This window comes from Seriola dumerili, unplaced genomic scaffold, assembly GCF_002260705.1.
Source record: "Seriola dumerili isolate Sdu_G_001 unplaced genomic scaffold, Sdu_1.0 BDQW01000149.1, whole genome shotgun sequence".
NCBI lineage: Eukaryota > Metazoa > Chordata > Actinopteri > Carangiformes > Carangidae > Seriola > Seriola dumerili.
In genome coordinates this window covers 205,061-227,540 of record NW_019174404.1, presented here as the reverse complement: position 1 = coordinate 227,540, position 22,480 = coordinate 205,061, and the positions used below count along the sequence as shown (strand labels likewise).

At 43.0% G+C, this 22,480-nt stretch overlaps 1 protein-coding gene across 1 annotated transcript in view; it reads left to right on the top strand.

Annotated features, from left to right (window-relative positions):
* The first annotated feature begins 228 nt into the window (after positions 1–228).
* Positions 229–22,480, top strand: part of galnt16 (polypeptide N-acetylgalactosaminyltransferase 16) — a 36,859-nt gene continuing 14,607 nt past the window's right edge. The window contains exons 1-6 of the mRNA XM_022751102.1: positions 229–610; positions 10,536–10,717; positions 12,289–12,387; positions 12,489–12,556; positions 16,751–16,816; positions 20,485–20,606. Coding sequence (XP_022606823.1) covers positions 410–610; positions 10,536–10,717; positions 12,289–12,387; positions 12,489–12,556; positions 16,751–16,816; positions 20,485–20,606 — 738 coding nt within the window. The 5' untranslated portion in view covers positions 229–409. The remainder of the gene's footprint in view (positions 611–10,535; positions 10,718–12,288; positions 12,388–12,488; positions 12,557–16,750; positions 16,817–20,484; positions 20,607–22,480) is intronic.

Sequence of the window (22,480 nt, the reverse complement as noted above, 5' to 3'; positions counted from 1 at the left end):
TGACACGCAGCGGGAGTGAGAACAGAGGATCATGTGGATCAGAGGTGGAGAAAGTGGAGACGTGAAACAAACACGGTCTCAGCTGCTGGATGCAGATTGGACATCCTCTCCGCTCTGTAGCCAGTAGATGGATGATGGGTGTGTGAGAGTGTGTGTGTGTGTGTGTGTGTGAGTGTGTGTGTGTGTGTGTGTGTGGGTGATATGACTCGGCGCTAGGACCTTGGCTCTGTAAGTGCGCAAATCCCAGCAGAGAGGCAGCGCTCCGGCAGAGGAGCCTGTTCGCGGGGAGATAGAGGTTGTCTGTCTGCGCTGCGATTCAACCCATCACCGGCGGGGAGGCTGCACCTTCCGCCGCGGACGGACCTGAACCAGCCGGGCTCGCCTCCGGAGCCCTCCGTATGGGCTCACCATGCGCAGGATACGGGCCAACGCCATCGCGATTCTGACCGTCGCGTGGATCCTGGGGACGTTTTATTACCTGTGGCAGGACAACAAGCCGCCGTCGTCGCCGTCGTCGTCGGCGTCGCAGACCCGCGGCAGGAGCCATGGGCAGAAGGTGGTCCCCGGTCGGCTGGAGATCCACCGGGACGACAGGACCATCCCGCTGATAGTGAGTGAGCGCGGCTGCTGGGGGATAAAGAGAAAGGGAGGGGGGGCATACAGAACTAAGATTACCCCTTCTCGGGGGGGACGCTGCGCACGGCGCTGTCGCTGAAGGCGCCGAGCTGCAGGAGAGTGTGTGCTGCATGTTGATGTGCATGTGTGTGTGTGTGTGTGTGTGTGTTAAACCTGGGATGATGGAGTTGGAGTGGTGGTGGTGGTGGTGGTGCACAGCTGGGTGTCACGGCAGGAACGCGCTGCTTTTGACGGACACGTACCATCGCCTCCACCACCACCGTCCTCCACCTCCTCCTGTGCGGCCACACCAGTCATCTCCAGGCTGTGGTATCAGCAGCCCGCTTACACCTCTGTCTGTTGGTGTTTTCCTGCCTTTCCGTGTCCCCCACCCCCACCCCCCGAGCCGGAGAGGAACCTCAAGCACCCGTAAGAGGCTTTCCATAAGTCCTGCGCGTCGTGCGCAAACGCCTTGTAAACCACATTATACTGAGACCTTCCTTTGATTGCACATGTGAAGTGAAAAACACGGGCTTTCGGAGCAAGAAGAGGCATCCCTCCTCTGCCCTCCTCTGCCCTCCTCTGCCCCCACAGTCTGTCATTACAGGCCTGTTTCAGTCGGGTCAGGTCTGAATCCGCCTGGCGTCGCCTGCGCCAGGAGAGCGGTGAGAACGAGCTGTGGTGCACGCTGGGAGTGTAGGTGTGGTGGTCGTCAGGCTCGGCTTGGCAGCAACCTCTCCGCACGGCCCGAACAGAGAGAATGCTGGGACTGTTTCTGGGTCCACGCCAGCTCAGATGAGCAGATCTGCTCTACTTGGCTTCAGGGGTTTCTGCTGCATGAAGTGTGAAGAGACACTGAGACCTGTAGCTTGAGCTTGGAGTCTGAGAGTGGAGAGGACTGCGCTGCTGGAGGCAGAATAGATCAGTCCATTGACAAAAACAAATAATCAGTGGTTGTTGCGACCTTTTGCAACCTTTAAATCTGTGTGAAATTCAAATGAAAAAGTGGGTTTTGTTGCGTTTTAAAGAGAAACACATCACAATATTAAATATTTACTGGTTCAAGCTTCTTAAATATGAGAATATTCTGCTTCTCTGCTGCTTTACATCATTGAAAACTGAATATCTTTGGGTGGTTGGACATTTTCTTGACTAAATGATCAACTATTAAATGGTTATGATGGTTATTTTCATTATCGATTGATCGATTGGTCTGATTACTGTCTTGATTAACCGATTAATCGTTTAAAGTATAAAATGACAGAAAATAGTGAAAAATGCTTCTTACAGCTCAAGGCGACACATTCACATGTTTATTTTATTAGAGCGTTGGTTGGTCTGTAATGTATGACCATCGAAACCTCATATTTAAGAAGCTGAAACCTTGAGAAATGATAAAAAAATGATTCCATCAATCAACTAATCAGCTAATCATCACAGCTCTAGAGTAAATGCCACTAATTTGATTATTTGAATCCAGTGTGCACAACTTTTCATCCTGATAAAAGTCTGTGACGGTAAACGTGAAGGTAAATCTCGTTAAATTTCTATGACAATATAAGATTTTCATGGGGGGGGGGGGCAATCTGGTTCTTTGTTTTCCCTCTGCAGCTGCTTACAGCTATACGACCGCTCCACAACCGAGCTGCCAGGCAAATCAATTAAACATGTATATCCAACTGTATTTCTAGGAGACGAGGACTGTTGAGGAAATGCAGCTCACTGGAGCCTTTTTTCACAATTTACTAGACCAATGAAAAAGTCTCAGCTGTGGCCGAGGACGTGCGCCAACATGTTGGGATGTTTCACCCCCCCGGCAGGAGAAAGAATCATTAAAACGCTGTTCACAGGATTAAATAATTCAAGGGCAAATGCCAAACGGTGGAGCTGTTGTGGCATTCCTGCTACTTAAGCTGAAACCGTGGTTTTTGCATCAGTGTGTGAACGCCGGCCAAGAGTGTGGTGACGTTTCGGGAAGATGCGTGCAAACAAATATGGAACCACTCTGAATAATCCGATTGTGGTGGGGGAAGAAAGAAAAGAAAAAAGGGGGTGTTTCATCTCTGCAGGGAAGTTGCCGGAAACTGCAACAAACATCACCTCTAATCAGATCAGTCTTTGAACTGTACACTTTGAATATGATCTTTTTTTTTCTTTTCTGATGTAATCTTGGATTTGCTCAGCGAGGTCGTTGACCTTTGTCACCAAACTGAGATTTCCTCGCTGTAGTTTGTTCAGGTAATGTGACCCGGAGCTCGGAGGCTGCCAGCTCCACACGACAGGGTCCAACAGTTCAACCACTCCAGGCTGCTGCAGAGAGAAATTTCTCTCCCTCTCTCTTTTTGTCGTTTCTTCTGTCCTTACCTCCTCCTTCCTTCATTCCTCTCCTTTCCTTTCTCTCTTAACTTCTCCTCCTTTCTTCATTCCTCTCCTCATATTCTCCCTCTTTTTGTCGTTTCTTCTGTCCTCTTCCTTCCATCTTCTTCTTTATTTTATTCTACTCTCTTAAAAAAATACGTTGGCTCAACTTAAAAAAAAACAATTTAGCCATTATCGAGTAAATCCCAAAAGACTTTTATAGTTAGACCAGCTCAATTACTTTAGTGATGCTTTGTCATCTAAAAGCTTAATTAAGGTGAACCAACTTAATTTTAATTAAAAAGTTTTGCTGACATTAAGTGACCAAATTACTTCATTTATTAGATACGCCACAAGTTGTACTAACTTAATACCTCTCTATTGTTAAGTGAAGGGGAAAATGTTGTTGCACTATCGATATATATTTAAGTTAAGGCTTAAGTTTTTCTACGTTTTCATTTTGACCAACTTCTTAAAATACATTGAACAAGTACATGTAACAAACTTAAGTTTTTAAGCTGTAAAAGCTCTTGATTTTAAGTTTTACTCACTAACACCATGAATCATTTCTTCCTCTCCTTTCCTTTCTTAACTTCTCCTCCTTCCTTCATTCCTTTCCTCATATCCACCCCCCTCTTTCTTTCCCCCATAAGTCCGTTCATTAGCAGCATTTGATTCACTGATGACATCATCTGTGAAATGTGTTTGCACCGACTCCACCGACTTTTTTTTTCTTCCCCTCCTTCATTTCCTCTGCTGAGTGGTCTCATTTCCCAGCAGCACTCTTCCGTCTCTTCCCACAGCGACAGTGTGTGAACGCCGCTCTCTGTCTAATTCTATTTGAACCTTCACATCAGCGGTAATCAGCGGTCTCTCTCTCTCTCTCTCTCTCTCTCTCTCTCTCTCTCTCTCTTTGACCTGCACATCTGCCGCCGTGGCCTGACATCAGCAGTGGACATGTGGACCGCAGAGCCACGTCCAGCCAATCACTTTGTCAGTTCGTCTTTATCCTCGGCTTTCATGCGATGTCACGGCTCCCATGTGTTTTCTAAAGCACAGATGAGACCAAAAGATTAGGAGAAGCTTGTAATATTTTTAATCTATTATTTGACATTGAGTAGCTGTCAGTGCTCAGCTCAGGCCGCTGGGTTGGGCGCCCAGACTTTTAGACTCTTTTTTCTCTCACTAACCTGGCAACGTGGATGAAGCATGTGACCATATAAACAGTTCATGAGAGAATTGGGTTAAATGAGCTCTCAACAGTCTTGTTTGAGCTCAGATTAGCTACATTTTCCACTAGAGTAATGCACACAAAACTTGGACGACATTGTAAGAGAACAAAGTCACTGGTGCCGAAACCGTTTGGGGACTTTTATTAGCTGCACACATCATCACTTTTTGTCATGTAAAAACCCTGAAAACATGAATTTCTAACATTAACATGCATCATTAGGAACTGTGAAACAATCCAAGTTAAAGTTCATAAAAACACATCCATTAATGAATTATTTATTTTTAAGAGTTTAACTTCAGCTAATGTGTTTCTACAGCTCTGTGTGGGCGTTGTATTTGATCGACAGCGGCATGATCACACAAGCAAACGACCCCATGTTAAATCGTGTTTGAATCCTGCTTCCTGCTCGGCCCAGAGAAATTCATGACACCACATTTTTCCATCTAATCTGGACCCGGCTCAAACGAGAAAGAAGAGAAAATACAGAATGTGAAATGATCCGAAGTGTAACAGCTTTGGCAGAAAACTGTCTTAATGTCTCTTCTGGGCTGGATGACATGTAAACAGATCATAACTAGGACTCAAACCCGCAACATCACCACTACACGATCTGATATGATGTGTGTCCTCGGTGGGACTTGGTCGTCTGTCATCACAGACTCAGAGCCGCGGCGCCGCTTCATCTCCAGCCAATCAGGCAGATTTGACTTTTAAGTGATTTGTTGAGTCTTTTTAAACTGGGCTTGAAAAGAGGCAGCGGACACGTGTTCGTCTCCCAGACGAGATTCATATTTAATTCAGTGGACCGAGCCACAAAGTGCCTCCTGTTATTTCTGTCTTACTATCCTCCGAGTATCATTTTTTGTGTTTAATCATCATGATACTTTTGGATTACCAAAGGATGTAAGGTTTTGGAAGGAGGTCTGGACTATAAAGAGTAAAACACCTTTTCTATCTAATACTGCTGGTGAAACTGGCTCAGATGAAATGTAGGATACAGTTGAAGAATTAACCTTTTAATCGTATGAAGCCAGATGAGCGTAAACTAATCACATAACAACTAAAAATGTTAAATATACTCTTCAACCACTTGTTCCACTCTTCCTCCATTTGTTGTCCTGGCCTGACTCTGTCATCTTCTTGCACCCACTTCCTGTCAGAAAAGATGAAACTGCTCGAATGACTAGTGATAAATATAGACGTTTCCCTGCTTGTGTCCTTTCCCAGGTCCTGAATTCCTGTGCACCGGCTTGTCCATCAGATCATACAAATAAATACGTGTGAAGCTGTATGAATCTAATGGGGTTGTGCTGTGATGGATATTTAATTTATACACTGATAACAGCTTGTGAAATGAGATGAGTTGTCTATGTTTTGCTTGCGGAGGAGCCGTGTTGTTAGACATGACTCTACATAATTCGCAACAAGTAATTAGATGTAAAGAAGATAGAAAATTGTATTTCTTATTTTTTGTCGTTAAAGATGCTCCTGAAGTAGCAGAGTGAAGTCAAACATGTTGGTCATTTCACAGATGATTTGATTGACTGAACCGTACACTGAGGTCAACATGGTTAGATAACTTCACATGCACTCCACTGACATCCGGCTGCAGATGTCACCGTGCAGCCTGCACACACTTACAGTCACATATAATGATGCCATGAAGATGTACTCATTTGTGCCCAGATCTTATACTGCTGCTCATATGTTCGTCAGCATAAATGAGCCCACATGTCAGACAGTGATAATAAACCTTATATTTAAATGTATGTACATATTGGATGAGGTAGAGAACAGTATGATTAATGCACTAGCAGTAACTTTACTGGAACTGTTTGATTTTTATTTTAAATAAAACTAAATGAAGTTAAGTAAATCCAGTTAAAGAAATACTGATAATACAACTTCATATGTAACAAGATAAAAAAAAAAGCGTTTTACGATGCAGCATGAAACACCCGGATATAAAGTGTAAGTAGTAAAAGTGCCAGAACGAGCAGCAGCTGCTGCTATAAGCCCGTTGGCACAGGGTGTAAGTGAGAGTTATAAGATGCTCGACAGGTGCACGTTAAATATAATATCATCAAATACAGAAGAATTTCAGGAGAGAGACAAATGTAAAGAAAGAGGAAGAACTCTGATCTTTTGCAGTGTAGAAATACTCAGACACAAGTACCTATAAGCATTGATTTATATACTTAAAATACCAAAAGTAAAAATACTCTTTATTTAGAATGGCCCATTTCAAAATAATCTACAGCGTGTTATTGGATTATATTGATTCTTACATCACTTTGATATTGCAGCTGTTAAGGTGGAGCTAACTTTAATTACGTCATATTCTGCTGGGTAGCTTCCCTTATCGATTCCCCCCAGGGATCAATAAAGTATAGTCCTAATCCAAAATACTACATCATGCATTATTTGTTGATCATATTTTGTATTATTGATCTGAATCTGCAAAGTAACTGAAGTTATCAAATAAATGTCATGGAGTAAAAGTAATAGCACAGTGCTTGAGTAAATGGATTTACTTTAACAATTCATTCACTGAATAAAATAAAATAATAAAAAACGTATATAAAATAACATAATAATAAATTATATATATTGTATTAAATAAATAGATTAATTAATAAAAATAAAAAACTATAGAAATACCAGCCTGTACAGGTTGGTGTTGAATTATGGGTAGCCTGTAGCTATGCCGTTGTTAAGCTAGCTGGTTTATACCGTCTATATTAGCATACGTTTGCTTTACTTTTGCCAACCTACAGCGGTTTTTCTGTGATCTGTGGTAAATTATCCGGTTGTCGCCTCCACGGTAGGATGATCTGTTCAAACAAAGTGTGTTAGTTTGTGTAAATCAGCCCGAAATGTGTGTGTGAAGAGCTTTTGGCTAAAGTGCAGGAGCTAATTTAGCCGCTAGCGGTGAGACAGGCGGGGGTTAGACGATTCAAACCTGCATTAACTGCTGTTTTGCCCTCTTAAAGCGGCTGTAGTCACTATTTTTTATAATAACACAGTATCAAGTGACATAGTGATGAATTGACAGTGAATTATCTCCTGAATCTGCAGCTCTCATCAGCTCTACAGAGGTTATAATGAGTTTCAGCTCATTGTTTATTTGTCCCGACCACACCTTCACTATTCAGGTTCACTCTCACTGATTCTCATTGTGTAGAAGCTCTAAAAAAATATATATATATATTAAAAAACCCCAGCTGAACACTTCCTGCTCCCAGCACCAGGCTACAGACACAGTGAGGTGAACTTAATGGAGCGTGTAGCAGCTAAAGAGCCACATATTTCCCTCAGGAGTTGGTGGAGACCAAAGCCAGAGCTAAAAGAGACGAAGTATTAGAGAGCTTACATTCATCTGGTGGACACAAAGATGAAAGACAGGGTGTGTATAGTGAGAATTATTATACCTTTAGATTCGTGGATTCATAGTATCCCACAATGCACCGTGAAAAGTAGTGTCACTAACCAAGCAGTATATGCATGTACCATCATGCATTGGGCTCGTGCTGAAAGAAAGAAAACGGTGCAGAGAAAACCACCCCTAACTATTTTCCGACTTTTTACAGAGCTAACATTGAACCTAGAAAATAATAATAATCAAGTGATTAATAAATTATGAAAATAATCTTTTGCAAAATATACAGCATAAAGCCTCAATCTCAACTTTGAAGTCAACATAGACAAGAAGTCCTTAAAGTTCCCAGAATGGAAATTTGAATGTCTGTAATTCCATGACAGGGCAAACTCCATCTGCTGAGGAAGATCATGTGATATGATCAAAAGCTCCAGAACAGCTACTGCATGGACCCGGTAGTGTAATCTTCCGTCAGCTTCTCTTTCCAAGGTGAAAACTGAACTTTGAATCTCAGCAGTAGTCTAGTCGAGGCTTCGTAGCGTGTAGTGAATCAGTGTTAATGATAGACTGTGAAAAGTTGTGTACAACCAATGGTCACTAACCAAGCAATATACTGTATATACCATCATGCATTGTGCTCGTGCTGGAAGAGAGTGTGTCCGAAAGTGTTTGTTCATTTTGCCAATGAGCTCTCTATTGTGAGTGACAGAGTGAGTGAGATTGACTGCTGGATGTGTAAATAAGCACCTGTTTAAAAACTTCATTATATCATATTATAAGGTGGTAATATGTTAATATGCATTCACACGTTCAAAAAACACAACATGGACATATTAACACATTTTTAAGATGATATCACTAACATGTCAGCAGACAGTCTAACAGGTATTTTAGTCTAATAGTCTAATATTCTGGGTACTTTTAGCTCTGTTTTGGGTCTCCACCATTTAAATTCTCCACTGTGTTCACCAGTCAGCCTCTAACTGTGTCCGTCTGCTGTTTGGTTCTGGGTTTTAGTAGAGCTTTAAGTCTGTGACGTGAACAGTGATATTAGATCGCTCTCTCTCTCTCTCTCTCTGTGAGCCAAGCGCTGCAGACGTGTTTGTGTGTGAATCTTTGAAACTTTCGGGGGGGGGGGGGCGCTTCTCCCCTGGAGAGGCTGAAAATGAGATCACACTCACCTGAACCTGCTCTTCTTAATCCTCCATCTACACCGGCTTTTAATAATGCAGCACAGAACAGAGCCTCTGCCTTTCCTTTTCTTTTTCTTCTTCCATCTGTCCATCTTGCCGTTGTTCCTCTTTGATGAGGGCTTCTCTCGTGCCTCTATGTATTCATCAGCTGTTTTAACCTCCCGCTCACCCATCCCAGGCTGCCAGCGAGTGTTAAACCTCCTTGCAGGGGAAAATTCATTAATTACTGAGGATTTATCGACTGTGTATTCTGATTTGATGAGTTTCCATCCCATTTTGTTCTGTTAGCACTGACACAGTGACCTGAATAATAAAATAGCATTTAAATTTGAATCATTTGGCTGATACGTTTTTCTTCAGACTGCTTTAAAGGTTCGTGCGATTGAAGGCTAAATTAGCAGAGGAGGCGTTGCACATGGGTGAAACAGCTGACTGGTTGATGTGGCCCGCCGAGGCTCAATTAAAATAATAAGCCACAATTCTGATAATCTGTGAATTGTATAACATATCTGCACACGCTCCCAAAGCTGTTTCGCTTCTCACGTCTTCTATCATTGTAAATTTGAATATCTTTGAAAGCTCATTGTTGCCCCTGAAAACAGAAGCTTACGATTATTTTCATCATTGATTATTCTTTAAATTATTATTTTTTGATCAGTTGATGAATTGTTTAGTTTATAAAATGTCACAGAATAGCGAGAGTCAAAGAACAAATCTTCACTCTGTGTGTTTGGTCCCAAAACTCGACGATATTCATGTTGAAACAAAGAAAAGCAGGAAAATATCCAGTTTGATGAAGCTGCAGTAAGTGAACGCTTCAATTAATAGTTTCAGCTCTTGTGGTTTGAAAAAATAAAAACCCTTTACTAACTTTTTTAAGGGCTTTCAACCACATCTCCTGGTCTGCAGCTGAATATCTCCAGGTTTTAGGGTTTTTAGTCAAACAAGACAAGAAGCGATTTGAAGACGTCACCTTCGGTTTTCAGAAGCTTTTTCTGACGTTGTATGAATCTAACATTTAATTATGTGATTAGTCAATTATGAAAATGATCTTTTGTAAAATATACAGCATAAGCCTTAAAGTTTTCTGAAAAATGGAAATTTGAAGGTCTACAATCTGCAGAGGAAGATCATGTGATATGATCAAAAGCTCCAGAGTAGCTACTCCATGGACCTGGTGGTGTAGTGTTCCCATCAGCTTCTCTCTCCAAGGTGAAAACTGAACATAGAGTCCAGTCTAGTCTTTGCAGCGAGTGGTGAATCAGTTTGGAAATAATAGAATAGTGTTTGTGTTTTATTTGTGTTTCCACTTCAGTCGAAGGTTCAGTCGGTCTTTTATAAAAGATCTGTGACCTGAAGGCTTGTGAAATTCATTCAAAACCAACAGCGGGATTTAAAAAGTGATGCGCCGCCTCTCCTCCTGAGCAGCTTATTATTAACACACACAGCTCAGATACGAGGATGCTGCACTGAGCCCGTCCGCGGTAATAATGGAGGTGTCAGAGGAAGAGCTTGTTGACAGAAGTGATGGCGGCGAGAGACAGAATGTTGACACCGAAAACCAACTCGTGCTGATGTGTGTGAGAGACGATTTGTGTTTGTATGTCACAACATTCATCATTTATTCTTCCTTTGATTTCAATTTTTTACCGTTTACTCTACGTCGTCATCGCCGTCGAGTCTCACCTGTTGATATCGCCCCTGTTTTTCTGGCTGATGCGAGACTGTAAACACACCCTCGCCGTGTCCTCCGCAGGTGACCCAGCCCCCGCGGCCCGAGCAGCAGGGCCAGCTGCTGGGCGGCTTCGATGAGAAGGCCTACCTGGCGGGGAAACAGCTGAAGCCGGGGGACGACCCGTACAGAGAGCACGCCTTCAACCTGCAGGAGAGCGACCGGCTGGGCAGCGAGCGAGCCATCAGAGACACCCGACACTACAGGTGAGCGGGGTGACAGCCGCGGCCCAGGTGCTGTCTCTCTGCTTTGATCTGCACAAGTGGATCAGGGACTAATCTGAAGCTCAGGCTGCACGTGGATTTATAGTGGTTTAGGAAACTCTGTCTCATACAGACCTGTGCATCCTGGATCCAATCCCTTCCACGCAGACACAATATAAACACTTAGTTTGATACCAAGAGGCTTATTTTGAAGAACTGGAAACCGGTTTCTCAGACAGAGGATGATGAGATGATGATCAGCACCTGGAAAAAAAAACATAGAATAAAAGAGAACTTTTAAAAGATTTGAGGTCTGTTTATGAGCAATTTGAATAAAGACACAGACTTATAACTTATATGACGTACCTGCATGTGATTTTTGCGGCATCTTTATGCATTTCATGAAATTAAATCGTCAACTTTTATAATATATTACAGTTTTTCTAACTGCATAATCGATTTTGTCATTTTTTAAGCAAACATTTAGCTGTTTCCAGCTTCTCAGATATGAAGATTTGATGCTTTTCTTTGTTACACCACACCAGATATTATTGGACTGTAGTGTTAGACTGAAGCATTTCAGCTTGTGTCCTTCATCAGGTTCATCACAAAAACACTATTATTACAGTGTGTATTACAGTGACCCATTCAGACTCCATTTACCTCAAAAGTATGTGGTTGTGCCGGAAACCTCCACTTTGCTTCTTCGTGACTTTGAAAACTTCTGAAGGCGCCGTCTTGTTCTTTGGGAAACAGATAACAGATTCATCGATAATGAAAATTGTGATCAGATGCAGATCTAGTGTTTTCTGAACCTGTATTTTTGGGTGGCAGGTTGGCTGTTACTCAACAACGTCCTGGAAACAGTTCCACAGAGAAATAAAATTACAGGAACAGAGTGAGTCATAAACAGAACGACATAACAGACAAACAACAAGGTACAAACTCCATTAAAGCAGCTGGAAGCAGTTAAAAGACAATTATACAGTAGCTGTGTTTAGTACTGAGACCAGTTCATATGAGTTTATACAACAAAGTCATCAACTCACATGGAAACTCAAATGAGAGAAAAAGAAATGAAACACAACAATAAACTTTAACTTACCTTCTTTTCTAGCCAATCATTTTATTTCTTGTTGTTTTGCTGCAGTAAACAAACAGTGAATTAATTGCTGCACAACAACAGAGTCAGTGATGTGCGATATTTCATCCTCATGCTTTCTGACCCGGGCTCAGAGCTCCCAGCAACAGGTAGCAGATTAAAGCAGAGGGTCAGAAATCTCGGCAACCGTTGCCAGGCAACCAGCTATTTCCATGTCACTACAGCGACAATGCTGAGGCGACTCCAGAGGGTACGGCCGCTAATCACAGCTGCCCAGAACCCTGCCCTGTGTGTGTGTGTGTGTGTGTGTGTGTGTGTGTGTGTGTGTGTGTGTGTGTGTGTGTGTGTGTGTGTGTGTGTCTGGATGTTTCTGTGTGCGAGACGACTGAAAAATGTAACACACACACGTGATTTCTGAAGAGAGGGAAGTTAAACCCGCTCACACTCTGTGTTATATTCGTCCCCTCTGCAGATGCGCCTCTGTGAATTATGACGCCGACCTCCCCTCCACCAGTATCATTATCACTTTCCACAACGAGGCTCGCTCCACTCTCCTTCGCACCATCAAAAGGTAATGAGGTCGAACATAAACGGTCTGATTAGACGGCAGCAATAACACTGACTCATGTTCCTGCTCTCTGGTCTCCATCTCTCTCCTCCTCCCTCCCTCAGCGTCCTGATGAGAAGTCCTCCATCTCTGATTCAAGAAATCATCCTGATAGACGACTTCAGCTCTGACCGTGAGTTTCTCTTTTACTTGCTGCCGGTTAAAGCTGAAAGCCAAGCGAAGCACAGGTTGTTTCTGGGAGTTTGAGAGTTTTTAAAGCAGCTTTAATCAATATTTTTATATCAACAATGGATCACGTGACTACTAGTATGTGAAAGGTGCAGTGGCGGAGTGGGACACTTAATTTTATCGGGAGCGGCTCACCTCATAATCCTACGCCTCCCACTGTGTCAGTGTCTTTCAGCTCATCGTTTTGGTTTTTACGGCCTTTACGAACTTTACTGTTCCGGCTCTCTCTCTCTAACTGCTCTTCATTTGCAGCTTTAAAGTTGGCAACTAGCTGGTGAACAGCAGCCAGATGTTTCAGACCAAAAACAGAACTAAAAGTAAAGTGACTATTTGGGCTTTAATTCTCCAGTTGGCCTCATAAACGCCACTAAATGAACGATATTATGTTGCTGGACGTGTAAACAGCTTTAAAGTGTTCACCATATCAACTTAAAAGGTGGAAAACAGATAATGTGTCAGTGGATAAAAGGACAATATGTTAATCTTGTGTTTCCAGCTCGTTTCTTCCCGCCCAGTGTGGCTAAAAGAAGTTAAATCAGGTTTAAATGAGACTGTTTTTGTCTCTAGCCGGAGCACCCCTTCGGTTTAGCGGTGAAAGCGCTGTCTGTGAACCGCCTCATCTCTCCACCGTCGCTGTTTAACAAAGGCATAAAATCCCCTAAAGGATAATGTAAGAAAAATGACTTACAGTACTGGCAGTGTGTGGAGAAGCCTTTGAAGCAGCATCATCAGGAAGACAGACACGTTTACAGACAATTAAATGAAACAGGGAAATTATTAATTAATTAATAATTAAAATAATAATAAAAAATTCCCTCTGAGGTTGTGGCTGCACTGAAGGAATTTGGGCTCACTACCTGTAATATTTCTAAAAGCCTGGCTTTAAGTCTGGGCGCCAGGTGTTGCCAGCTCTTATCACTCTGCCATCTGCTGTAAATATGTGGGATGCAAATGTCAAAAGAATATTCCAGCAGAGGAGAAAGGCCCAGTAAGAGGAAAATGTAGGCGGAGGATAATGTCAAGAGACCGGACAATCAGACACTGATTCAGAGGTGAGAGCGTTTGCTCACGGCCGCGGCAGAAAGGAGGTGGAGCTGCTCACGCCGTGACGATCTGCTCACTCTTCATGTAGAAGCAAATTAGCAGTTTAATTAACCTTGACATCAATAAAATGAGGAGCGCCTTAATAGCACCATAAAGAGCAGGGTTATGTTTTTATTCAACTGACCGGGGATTGTGAAACTACAGGATAACCACGTTTTTAGTAATTCTTCCCCTTTTGTCAGCAATCAGCAGGAGAATTACATGAGCTCATGCTTCTCACTGTCCACAGCGCTTTCTGTAATTACCAACACATGCATCTTCTATCTGCGGGAACAGCACAGCGACCTACATTCACTGTTGCACACGCACACACACACACACATATATATATATATATATGCAGACACACTCGGAGGTGTCATAGCTGGCCAGACATCTAAACAGCAGTGTCTCAGCAGCAGCAGCAGCAGCAGCAGCAGGAGGGCTATTAGCTCACTAATGCCTCGTTGATTCTCCCTCTGCTGCTGCTGCCAGTCTACCTGCACCACGACGAAGCTGCTGCACCAACACGCTCTGAATTATCCCGTCTCTGCCAAAGTGCCCTTGAGCAACACTCTTAGCGTCCTCTCTGTTACGGAATTTCAATTTTCAGTGTTAATTATCATGTGAAAACACACTTCGGTTCCAGTCGGTGGCTTTGACTCAAATAGGCCTCCCATCCTGTTCCCTCCTGCTCCTCTCTGTCGTCTCCCCGTGATGCCACTTCCTAAAGCTGTGTTTTATTAAAAGCCTCCATTCTCCCACGCTAAGAAAAATAAAATAAAACTGCCGTTTTAAAGCAGGATGTCGAGCATGTTCTCTAATATCCAAATCACTACATGATGTTAGACGAACACGGATTATTTCTTGGAGATTGTTCACACAACTTCAATGAGATTACGTAAACACATTGCAAAATACAGTCCATAAATTAGATAGATAGATAGATAGATAGATAGATAGATAGATAGATAGATTAGTTTAATTCAGTTTAAAATGAGTCGTGTGATTTACAAGTTCATAAACTAAAGCCAAATATTCGAATGTCTGTTTGTGGTGATTTTTCAGGTCATGTGACTGATTGATGTCGGCCATATATAGAAACTGTAAACAACCTCAAATGCCACCAAAATGAAGGCAAAATGGACTGAATCGGCAGCGGAGCATGGTCTGTTGGACAAGATTTTTAATGTTACATCGACGTTGGTTTGTTTTGAAACCATTTAACTTCCTTATTCAGTTCTCTCAGAGCACAGTGTTTCCCACGTTCAACTTCTTAACACTGCAGATACGACAATGTTGAAATACCCGAGAGTTAATGAGGCCAACAACAATACAACTCATGGAGGATTAGACAGAGTGGCTTGTTTTTCTTATCGTATAGTTTTCACATGACTCGAAACAACGATAAAACGCGATACGACACAGAGAGTTAAGACGGAGCTGCTGTGTCCAGAGCGCAGGTGAAGTTCAGCCAAGGGGTGAGAGTCGAGCTGATTGGTCGATAGATGTGACCTGGCAGGCAGACATCGAGAGGAAGTGGAGGTGGCGGTGGGGGATGTTGGTCAACAGCAGGGGGAGGGGAGGCTCCTGCCTGAGTGTAATCCTGTTAAGGCTCGCCTTAATCATAAGGACACCATCCTTAATCAAGGACAGTGATCTTTACAGCAAGTCCAGACGACAGCATGTGACTCCAATAGTGTCGGGACGAGAATACACTGCAGTAACCACTATGAGATAAAGTTAACAGTGCGCTATTGTGGCAGTTAGGGTCAAAGAAATTAATTGAATTTAAAAGGAAATTTAAAAAAAAAAAAAAAATCCACCAAACTGCAACTTTGGATCCACTGTTTTTAAATTTGATAAATTCATGCGTAGAATATCCCTTTTCCAGTTTTCATCAGCTTAAAGTAGCTTATATAGTTCCAGCATTGCATCATGGGAAAAAAAAAAAACCCTATCAACAAAATCTTAAATTTTTGTAAGTAGTCTTGTATTTTTATTGTCCTCTGTTTAGTCTTGTAAACGTACTTTATATTCTAATTATGCACAGTATGCAGTGGCACGCATGTAAATGTAGAAAGTATGCAAGCTCTTACTTATGCATATGCGCACACACACACACACACACACACACACACACACACGGACACAATCTGGCTAAAAGTATACAACATCTGCTCAGTGGGTGTGACCTCTGACTTTGTGCTCTTCTTCACTTCACCACACACACGCACACACATACACACACACACACACGCACACACATACACACACACACACCAGCTGTCCCCTCTGTAGGAGCACTCCCGCTCTCACATAGACGACAGCTTAAATGCAAACAAACAGGTTTGTACACACAACAAATTTAATGAAACAGGATTACAACTTGTCCTGCTCGCTCCTGTCAACATATGGCCGTACCGCTGCTCGGGGGGTGGGGGTGGGGGTGTTGAGGGTCTGCTTGATCTACCCACAATCCCTTAGCAAGATCACACTCACTCTCGGCTGCTAATGCTAATCCTCTCAAGTGCGTGTGTGTGTGTTTACCTGTGTTTGTGTGCTGATTGTGATGTCCGTCAACAAAAGGCCTGCGCCAGATATTGCTCATGCAGGAAAAGGCAGCGGATGAAGGGGACCGAGCTGCTCGCTGGGTTTGTTTATGGAAAATGGATTCTGAATTGAATTATCCAGTGAGATGAAGCTCTTATGTTTGAATCACTCTGAAATGTGCACTTTTTTTTGTGTTTATGTGTTTCTGATTATTTGCAGCAGTGATGGATGTTGTGATTGAATGCGATGTGTTGAGGTCATACTGCGCTGCGGTGTCAGTGGCCTTTCCCGAGTGTGCGTAATGTGCACAACTACGTGCTCGAGTGCCCGTGTTTATGTGTGTTTGAGTGCTCTGACTCGAGCTAAGAGCGGGAGTGTGGTGTGTTTGTGGGTCCGTGTGAGTGACAGAGTGTGAGGCGAGGCGGCGAGGGGAGATGTGTTTTTCTCGGTGTGTGTTCTGCTTCCACCATAACATCCCATCTCCTCTGCTCTCCTCCTCCAGCTGAGGACTGCCAGCTGCTCTCTCAGATCCCCAAAGTGCGCTGCCTGAGGAACGGCAGGAGAGAGGGTGAGTGGAGGGACAGGGGAGACCGGGGGGGTGGGGGGAGGAGACAGATTGGCTTAATGGAAAAGAGACTGAGCTTAAAGGTGGTGTTACATCAGAAACAACTGTTAAAACAAGAAAAATAAACCAAATAAAGTCAAATTAAATAGACAAAAAAATATTGGACAGGGAATACAGTTTACATGCAGTTACAATAGAGAAATAAAAGGAAACTGTTTGGAAACCAATCATCACTTGTTTGTTTAGTCAGTCAAATATGATAAAACTGTGACAAAATGTTGTTCATCTTATTAAAGCACGAAGGTTTCAGCAGATAATCTACACGCCCCGAGGTTTTATCTTTGTTTGTATCTGACCTCTGGTGACCTTGAGAGGTCATTGACCTCAGCCTTGCATTTTTCCAGTTTTTGCCCCATTTCTCAATAATAATCGTTTGTTCTATTATTATTATTATTATTATTATTTCCAGGTGTTAATGAGCTATAGCTTGTTAAAAACACTGAAAACCTCTGCTGTGTCTTCTATGGAATTACATGACTAGCTAGCACATTAGCGAACACTCAGAAGCTAACATGCTAGTTTGGTCTGGACCACACTCATTACTCCAGGAAGAAAAGTCCTGGTTTATAGAAACATGGAGAAAGTTTCATGCTTTAGTCATAAAATGCTCAATAACCTTCATATTCAAGCTGCTCTATAAGTGCTTGGTCACATGGTACACACACAACATTCATTTGTATTCATCACTTCCTGTGCGCAGGTGTACACACCTGACATTGGAAATACATTTGGAGAAACTCAACTCTACAAAGTCTGTGACTGTTCTTTCCAATGCTGCAAAACCACAAAGTGCAGAGCAACATGCAGCCCTTGTTACAGTCATCAGCCACAGGTTTCTGAACTGAATTAATTTCATCTGTGAATTAGATTAAATCCAAACCCACAAAAACAAAAGTTCAGCCAAACTAAAAGCCAAAGGCACCAGTGTTACCGGTGCGTTTGGATCCGTCACAATAAACTCCCCTCAGTCAGGTTGCCGCCCGTGCTGCAGCTCTCGCTGCCGACTGAAGGCTTTGTTTGGGTTTACGGACCACATGCTGACAAAACATGAGCAGGTTGGATTTAAGCCAGTGGTTTCCCGACCGGCAGCCGGGTCACATGATCAGGAGTGAGCTCAGGTCAGCCGCTAAAACAGCACTCGGTGTAAAAACCCCAAATAAACAGGCAGGTCAGATGTGAATCTTTAACTGGGACAACTGTGGTGATTTTTTAACACAATAATCCGTCCGTCCCTGCGACTCATCTCTTCTATAGAGCAGGTGCAAATAATCCTGTTAAACTCCGGCGTTGCTTTTCATAACAGTTCCACAATCTTGTGTTGTTTTAATGATCTTTAGACTCTTCAGATGATGAGATGCATCAGTTTAATTAAACAAAAAAAAAATAAATAAATAAAGTGCAAAGACAATTAACCTCCTCCACGATCCCTGTGTTATGTTAAATGCAAATTACTGTGATTGTAGACGAACTTTTGATGCAGAAATACACCTTCGCTGCCGCCCCTCCCCCCTTCTTTTCTTAACTTGATTTGCTTTAAAATAGATTCAACCCTCGGCTCCAAATAAACACTTTTTTGTTGTTGTTGTTGTTGTTTTTTAACAAGTAATTGAGAGCAGTTGCGAGGGCAAAAAGCAAGACGCATATTGGTATCTACTCCAGACTAATCCAATTAACTGGTTTCATCTCTAAAGGCCGGTTGTTTTGTAGCTTTGCCAGCTGAAGTCAGATATAAATATCTCAGAAACAGATGATTGCTTCTCAACAGATTAATAACTTCAATGAGAGAGGTCTTCAAATTGTTCCGGACAAACACACTGGAGAGCTTCTTCGCATTTGCTTTGTTCTGCAGACTAAACAGAGCCAGTCTGACCTCCGATAACCTCTCGGATTACAGTTTGAATTGAGTTTGACGGCAGAAAACGTCTTCAGCCATTTAAAAGCATCACTTGTAAACATGATGTCAGTGTCTCGGAATCAAATATCAGCAGTTTCTTTCTGTTTTTCAACGATAATAAAGAAGGATGAATGTATTACAGAGGAGGCAGAGAGGCCGACGTGTCTGTCAACACGTTGCCTCAGCGCGCTGGAATGCAAAGCAGCCGTCTGGAAAAACTTTCATCATCATTCCCTCCACCTGTACACGAGATCCTTACCTGAAGTGACAAGCTCTTACCTGTTCACATGCTGCTGCTGAAACAGGAAACGACAGTCAACTTAGAAGTAGACAAGGCGACGCACGGGCGGGTGGGCAGCGTCAATCAACACTTTTAAAGCAGAGCTCCAGCTGTTTAGTACTGGACTTGGTTTTATATATAAGGAGGTTGAAATATCCTGAATTTTAGTTCCTAATATTGGTCAAATTACAAAAATACATAAGCTCAGCCCAACATTAGAAGATACTCCGTCAATCTTACACATCACAGTGTGTTTACAGGTCTCGGGTCACGTACTGCGCATGTGGGAGAAGTTGTATAAAAGCCTTTGTGGCTCCAGAGGGAGTTGTACAAAATCTGATAAACTGTGTAGGATTAAAAAAAAGTCTTAAAACTGTGTGAGGTGGAACTGACAGTGAGTATATATATAAAAATGAATCTGGGGGTGTGGAGTTACCACACTGTTGGCTGGAGCGTTACACTGTGAGTAATGTAGGCTCAGGAAAAAGAATAGGTGGAATAAAAAACACAATGTCTCTGGTTCATTTTTTCTTTTTTCTTTTTTAATTGATAGCTTGATAGACTCCACATGCCCATAAACTTTCAAACTCTCACAGCTAATTTGTAATGGTCATAAAAGTGGAGTCTCCAAATCGAGGATGAGATGATTCAAGCGAAGTGAGTTGAACTGTGAGTTTATTTACAGAGTTTAACGTCACAAAGAATAAAGGTCGCAGAAATAAAATGCAAATTAAAGAAGAGTAAAAATGAGCTCTGTAAGTTATCACAAGGATCTGAAGTTGAGTTGTGAATTTGATGGAGAACCGGAGTAAAGAAATCTAGATCAGTGTGAGATCTTGTGGAGGACCCGGTCAAAAGCTGAGCATTGTAAGTGGTTCAGGGAAGTTTGGTGAAGAAATGGATGAAAATAAAGAGTGACCAATGATTTCAGTTTCAGACTACGTCCACTACCTTTTCATTTTAATGAAACGATAAAGATCTCTGTCCTGAGCATTCATGTACACCGGGCGTGCATGAGCTGGTGTCAACAGGAAGCAGATTTGCCTCCTCTGCAGTTGATTAGATGCAAAAAATACTACGAACGAGCAAGAACAAAAACAGCTGCAGTGTTAAAATACAGGATTTAACTGAACAACAGCTGCTAGCAAAGACGACAAGGTCAGTTAATACTTGTAATTCATTATCCATGTTGTATTCACCACTGGTAGTCCAGGCTGATGAGAGCCAATCAGGGAGCGTCATCGTTTACAAAAGGTCTTCACTATGACGTGTTAAAGCAGCGGAGTGCAACTTTAACAGTGACCCAGAAAACGTGCTTTGGTTTCACGGCGGCATTTTCCTTTTCAACATCAGGCGACTCCCTCCCTGTTGGCATCGAGTGAGATCCAACGCTGGTTTCAGACTTCAGTGTCATTCCCGCCCTGTGCTTCCCCTCAGGTCTGATCCGATCGCGTGTGCGAGGAGCCAACACGGCCTCTGCCTCCATCTTGACCTTCCTGGACAGCCACTGCGAGGTCAACGCCGACTGGCTGCAGCCGATGATCCAGCGAGTGAAGGAGGTACAGTCTGCCGTCATTCACACTCTCCAATTAGACTCTTATTGCATGCAGCTCATTCACTCACACACACACACACACACACACACACACACACATTTTGGAAGTGGAACATTTGCTTTTTCTTTTTTCTTTTTGCCCCTGTGATGTAACGCTTCAGGGGAATTTGCTCCTTTCAGGGCAGATTTTATTGGCCATGATGTAATACGTTGGCATGGCGTATTGTTAAATAAACACTCAATTTGTTCAGCTCAGATTTAAGTCATTGTAGACCAGATGTCACACTCCGCTTCGCCACTGCTGGAAAGAGCACGGTGCCATTTTCCCGACCGATGTGTTTTCCACTTGACGCTGGAGCGTCTCACTAGATTAGGTGGTCTGTTTTGTGTCGCAGCCGTGGTTTGTGTTGCGCATAGTGACAGCGTTGGCTCCGGCTCCATGCTGCATGCTGGGCTCTTTTCTGATTCCTAATGCGGTGGGAAGATTCTCCCAATTCACCGCATCCTAACAAATTAAGTCATGCAGCGCACCAGGGACACCGAAGCACCGCATCCATACATGAATGTTTGTTCAAATGTGCACAGGATGAAATGCAAAACCAGCCACTCTTCATCATCGGGGGGAGGGGGGGGGGGGTTTTTGGCTGTCAGCCCTCACTTTCTGCTCTTCTCTACCAGTGTCATGTAAACACATGCATCCACGGACACTTAAGTGAACTGTGAGCACTTACTGAGACATGAGGGTCTGGCGTTTTGATAAAGAGAGATGTAGCTGTGGAAAGAGAGCTGAATCACTCAGTAATGACTGATAGAGCGTTGCTGGCTCTCTCCTCCCTCCCCTGACATTATGAACCTGCAACTGGGCTCTAACCAGCACAGCTGCTCCCCCCAAGTCTGCTGCCAATCTCCCATCACACTCGGCCGAACACTCCCGTCGACTCTGCATCGGGAACTGTTTCATCTCATATTTCTCTCAGTGATCGCGTCTCCTCTCATGAGTCTGACTCTGAAGACCGAGCTGCTTCCAATGCGCCTCATTACTTCGCCCACTCCCTTTTCCGCTCTGGTTTCAAGGCGGCGCTGCATCTGTATCCACCACCTCGATTCACTGGAAGTTCTGTCAACACACAAAAAAACACTTCACTCAACTCTGCCTTTTAATCATAGAAATAGTTCAACAGTCTGCTGAGCGTTAGCTGAGAAGACTGATACCACTCTCTGTAGCTGGAACCAGCAGCTGGTTATCTTAGCTTAGCTTAGCTTAGCATAAAGACTGGGCTCTGTCTGAAGGTAATTTAGCCTATTAGCACCTTTAAAGCTGACTAACTAACACATTATGTCGTTTTATTCAAACACAACCTGAAGAGCCAAAAGAGAAGTTTGCTGTTTCACACAGGTTCATGTACAGATGAAAAAACAGAAGATATAATGTGATTTACAGGTTTTAGTCGGTGGATTTTGTTCCCTTCAGATACAGCTGTTTCCCCCTTTTTCCAGCCTTCATGCGAAGCAAAGTTAACCATCTAATGTGGTGGTTCCCAACCCGTGGGGCCGCGCCCCCCTGGTGGGCCGTGAGGGTATTGCAAGGAGGGAACCACTGCTCTAATGAAAGTAGCTTCATGTTTCAGTGTACGGACATGAGAGTGCTGTCGTTCGATACTTCTCATCTAACGCTCTGCAAGAAAAGAAGTGACTCAAATTGCCGAACTGTTCCTTTAAAAGTCGAGGTATTTACTCGCAGTGTAAAAAGTGAGCAGTCACCTTGCTGAAGGACAGGATCTGCAGTTTGTTCAGAAAGTAAACAAACCAGAAAACAACCTGAACTCATTCAGAAACTCTGCATGCAACAAAACTCATATTCAAACCACATATTCAGAA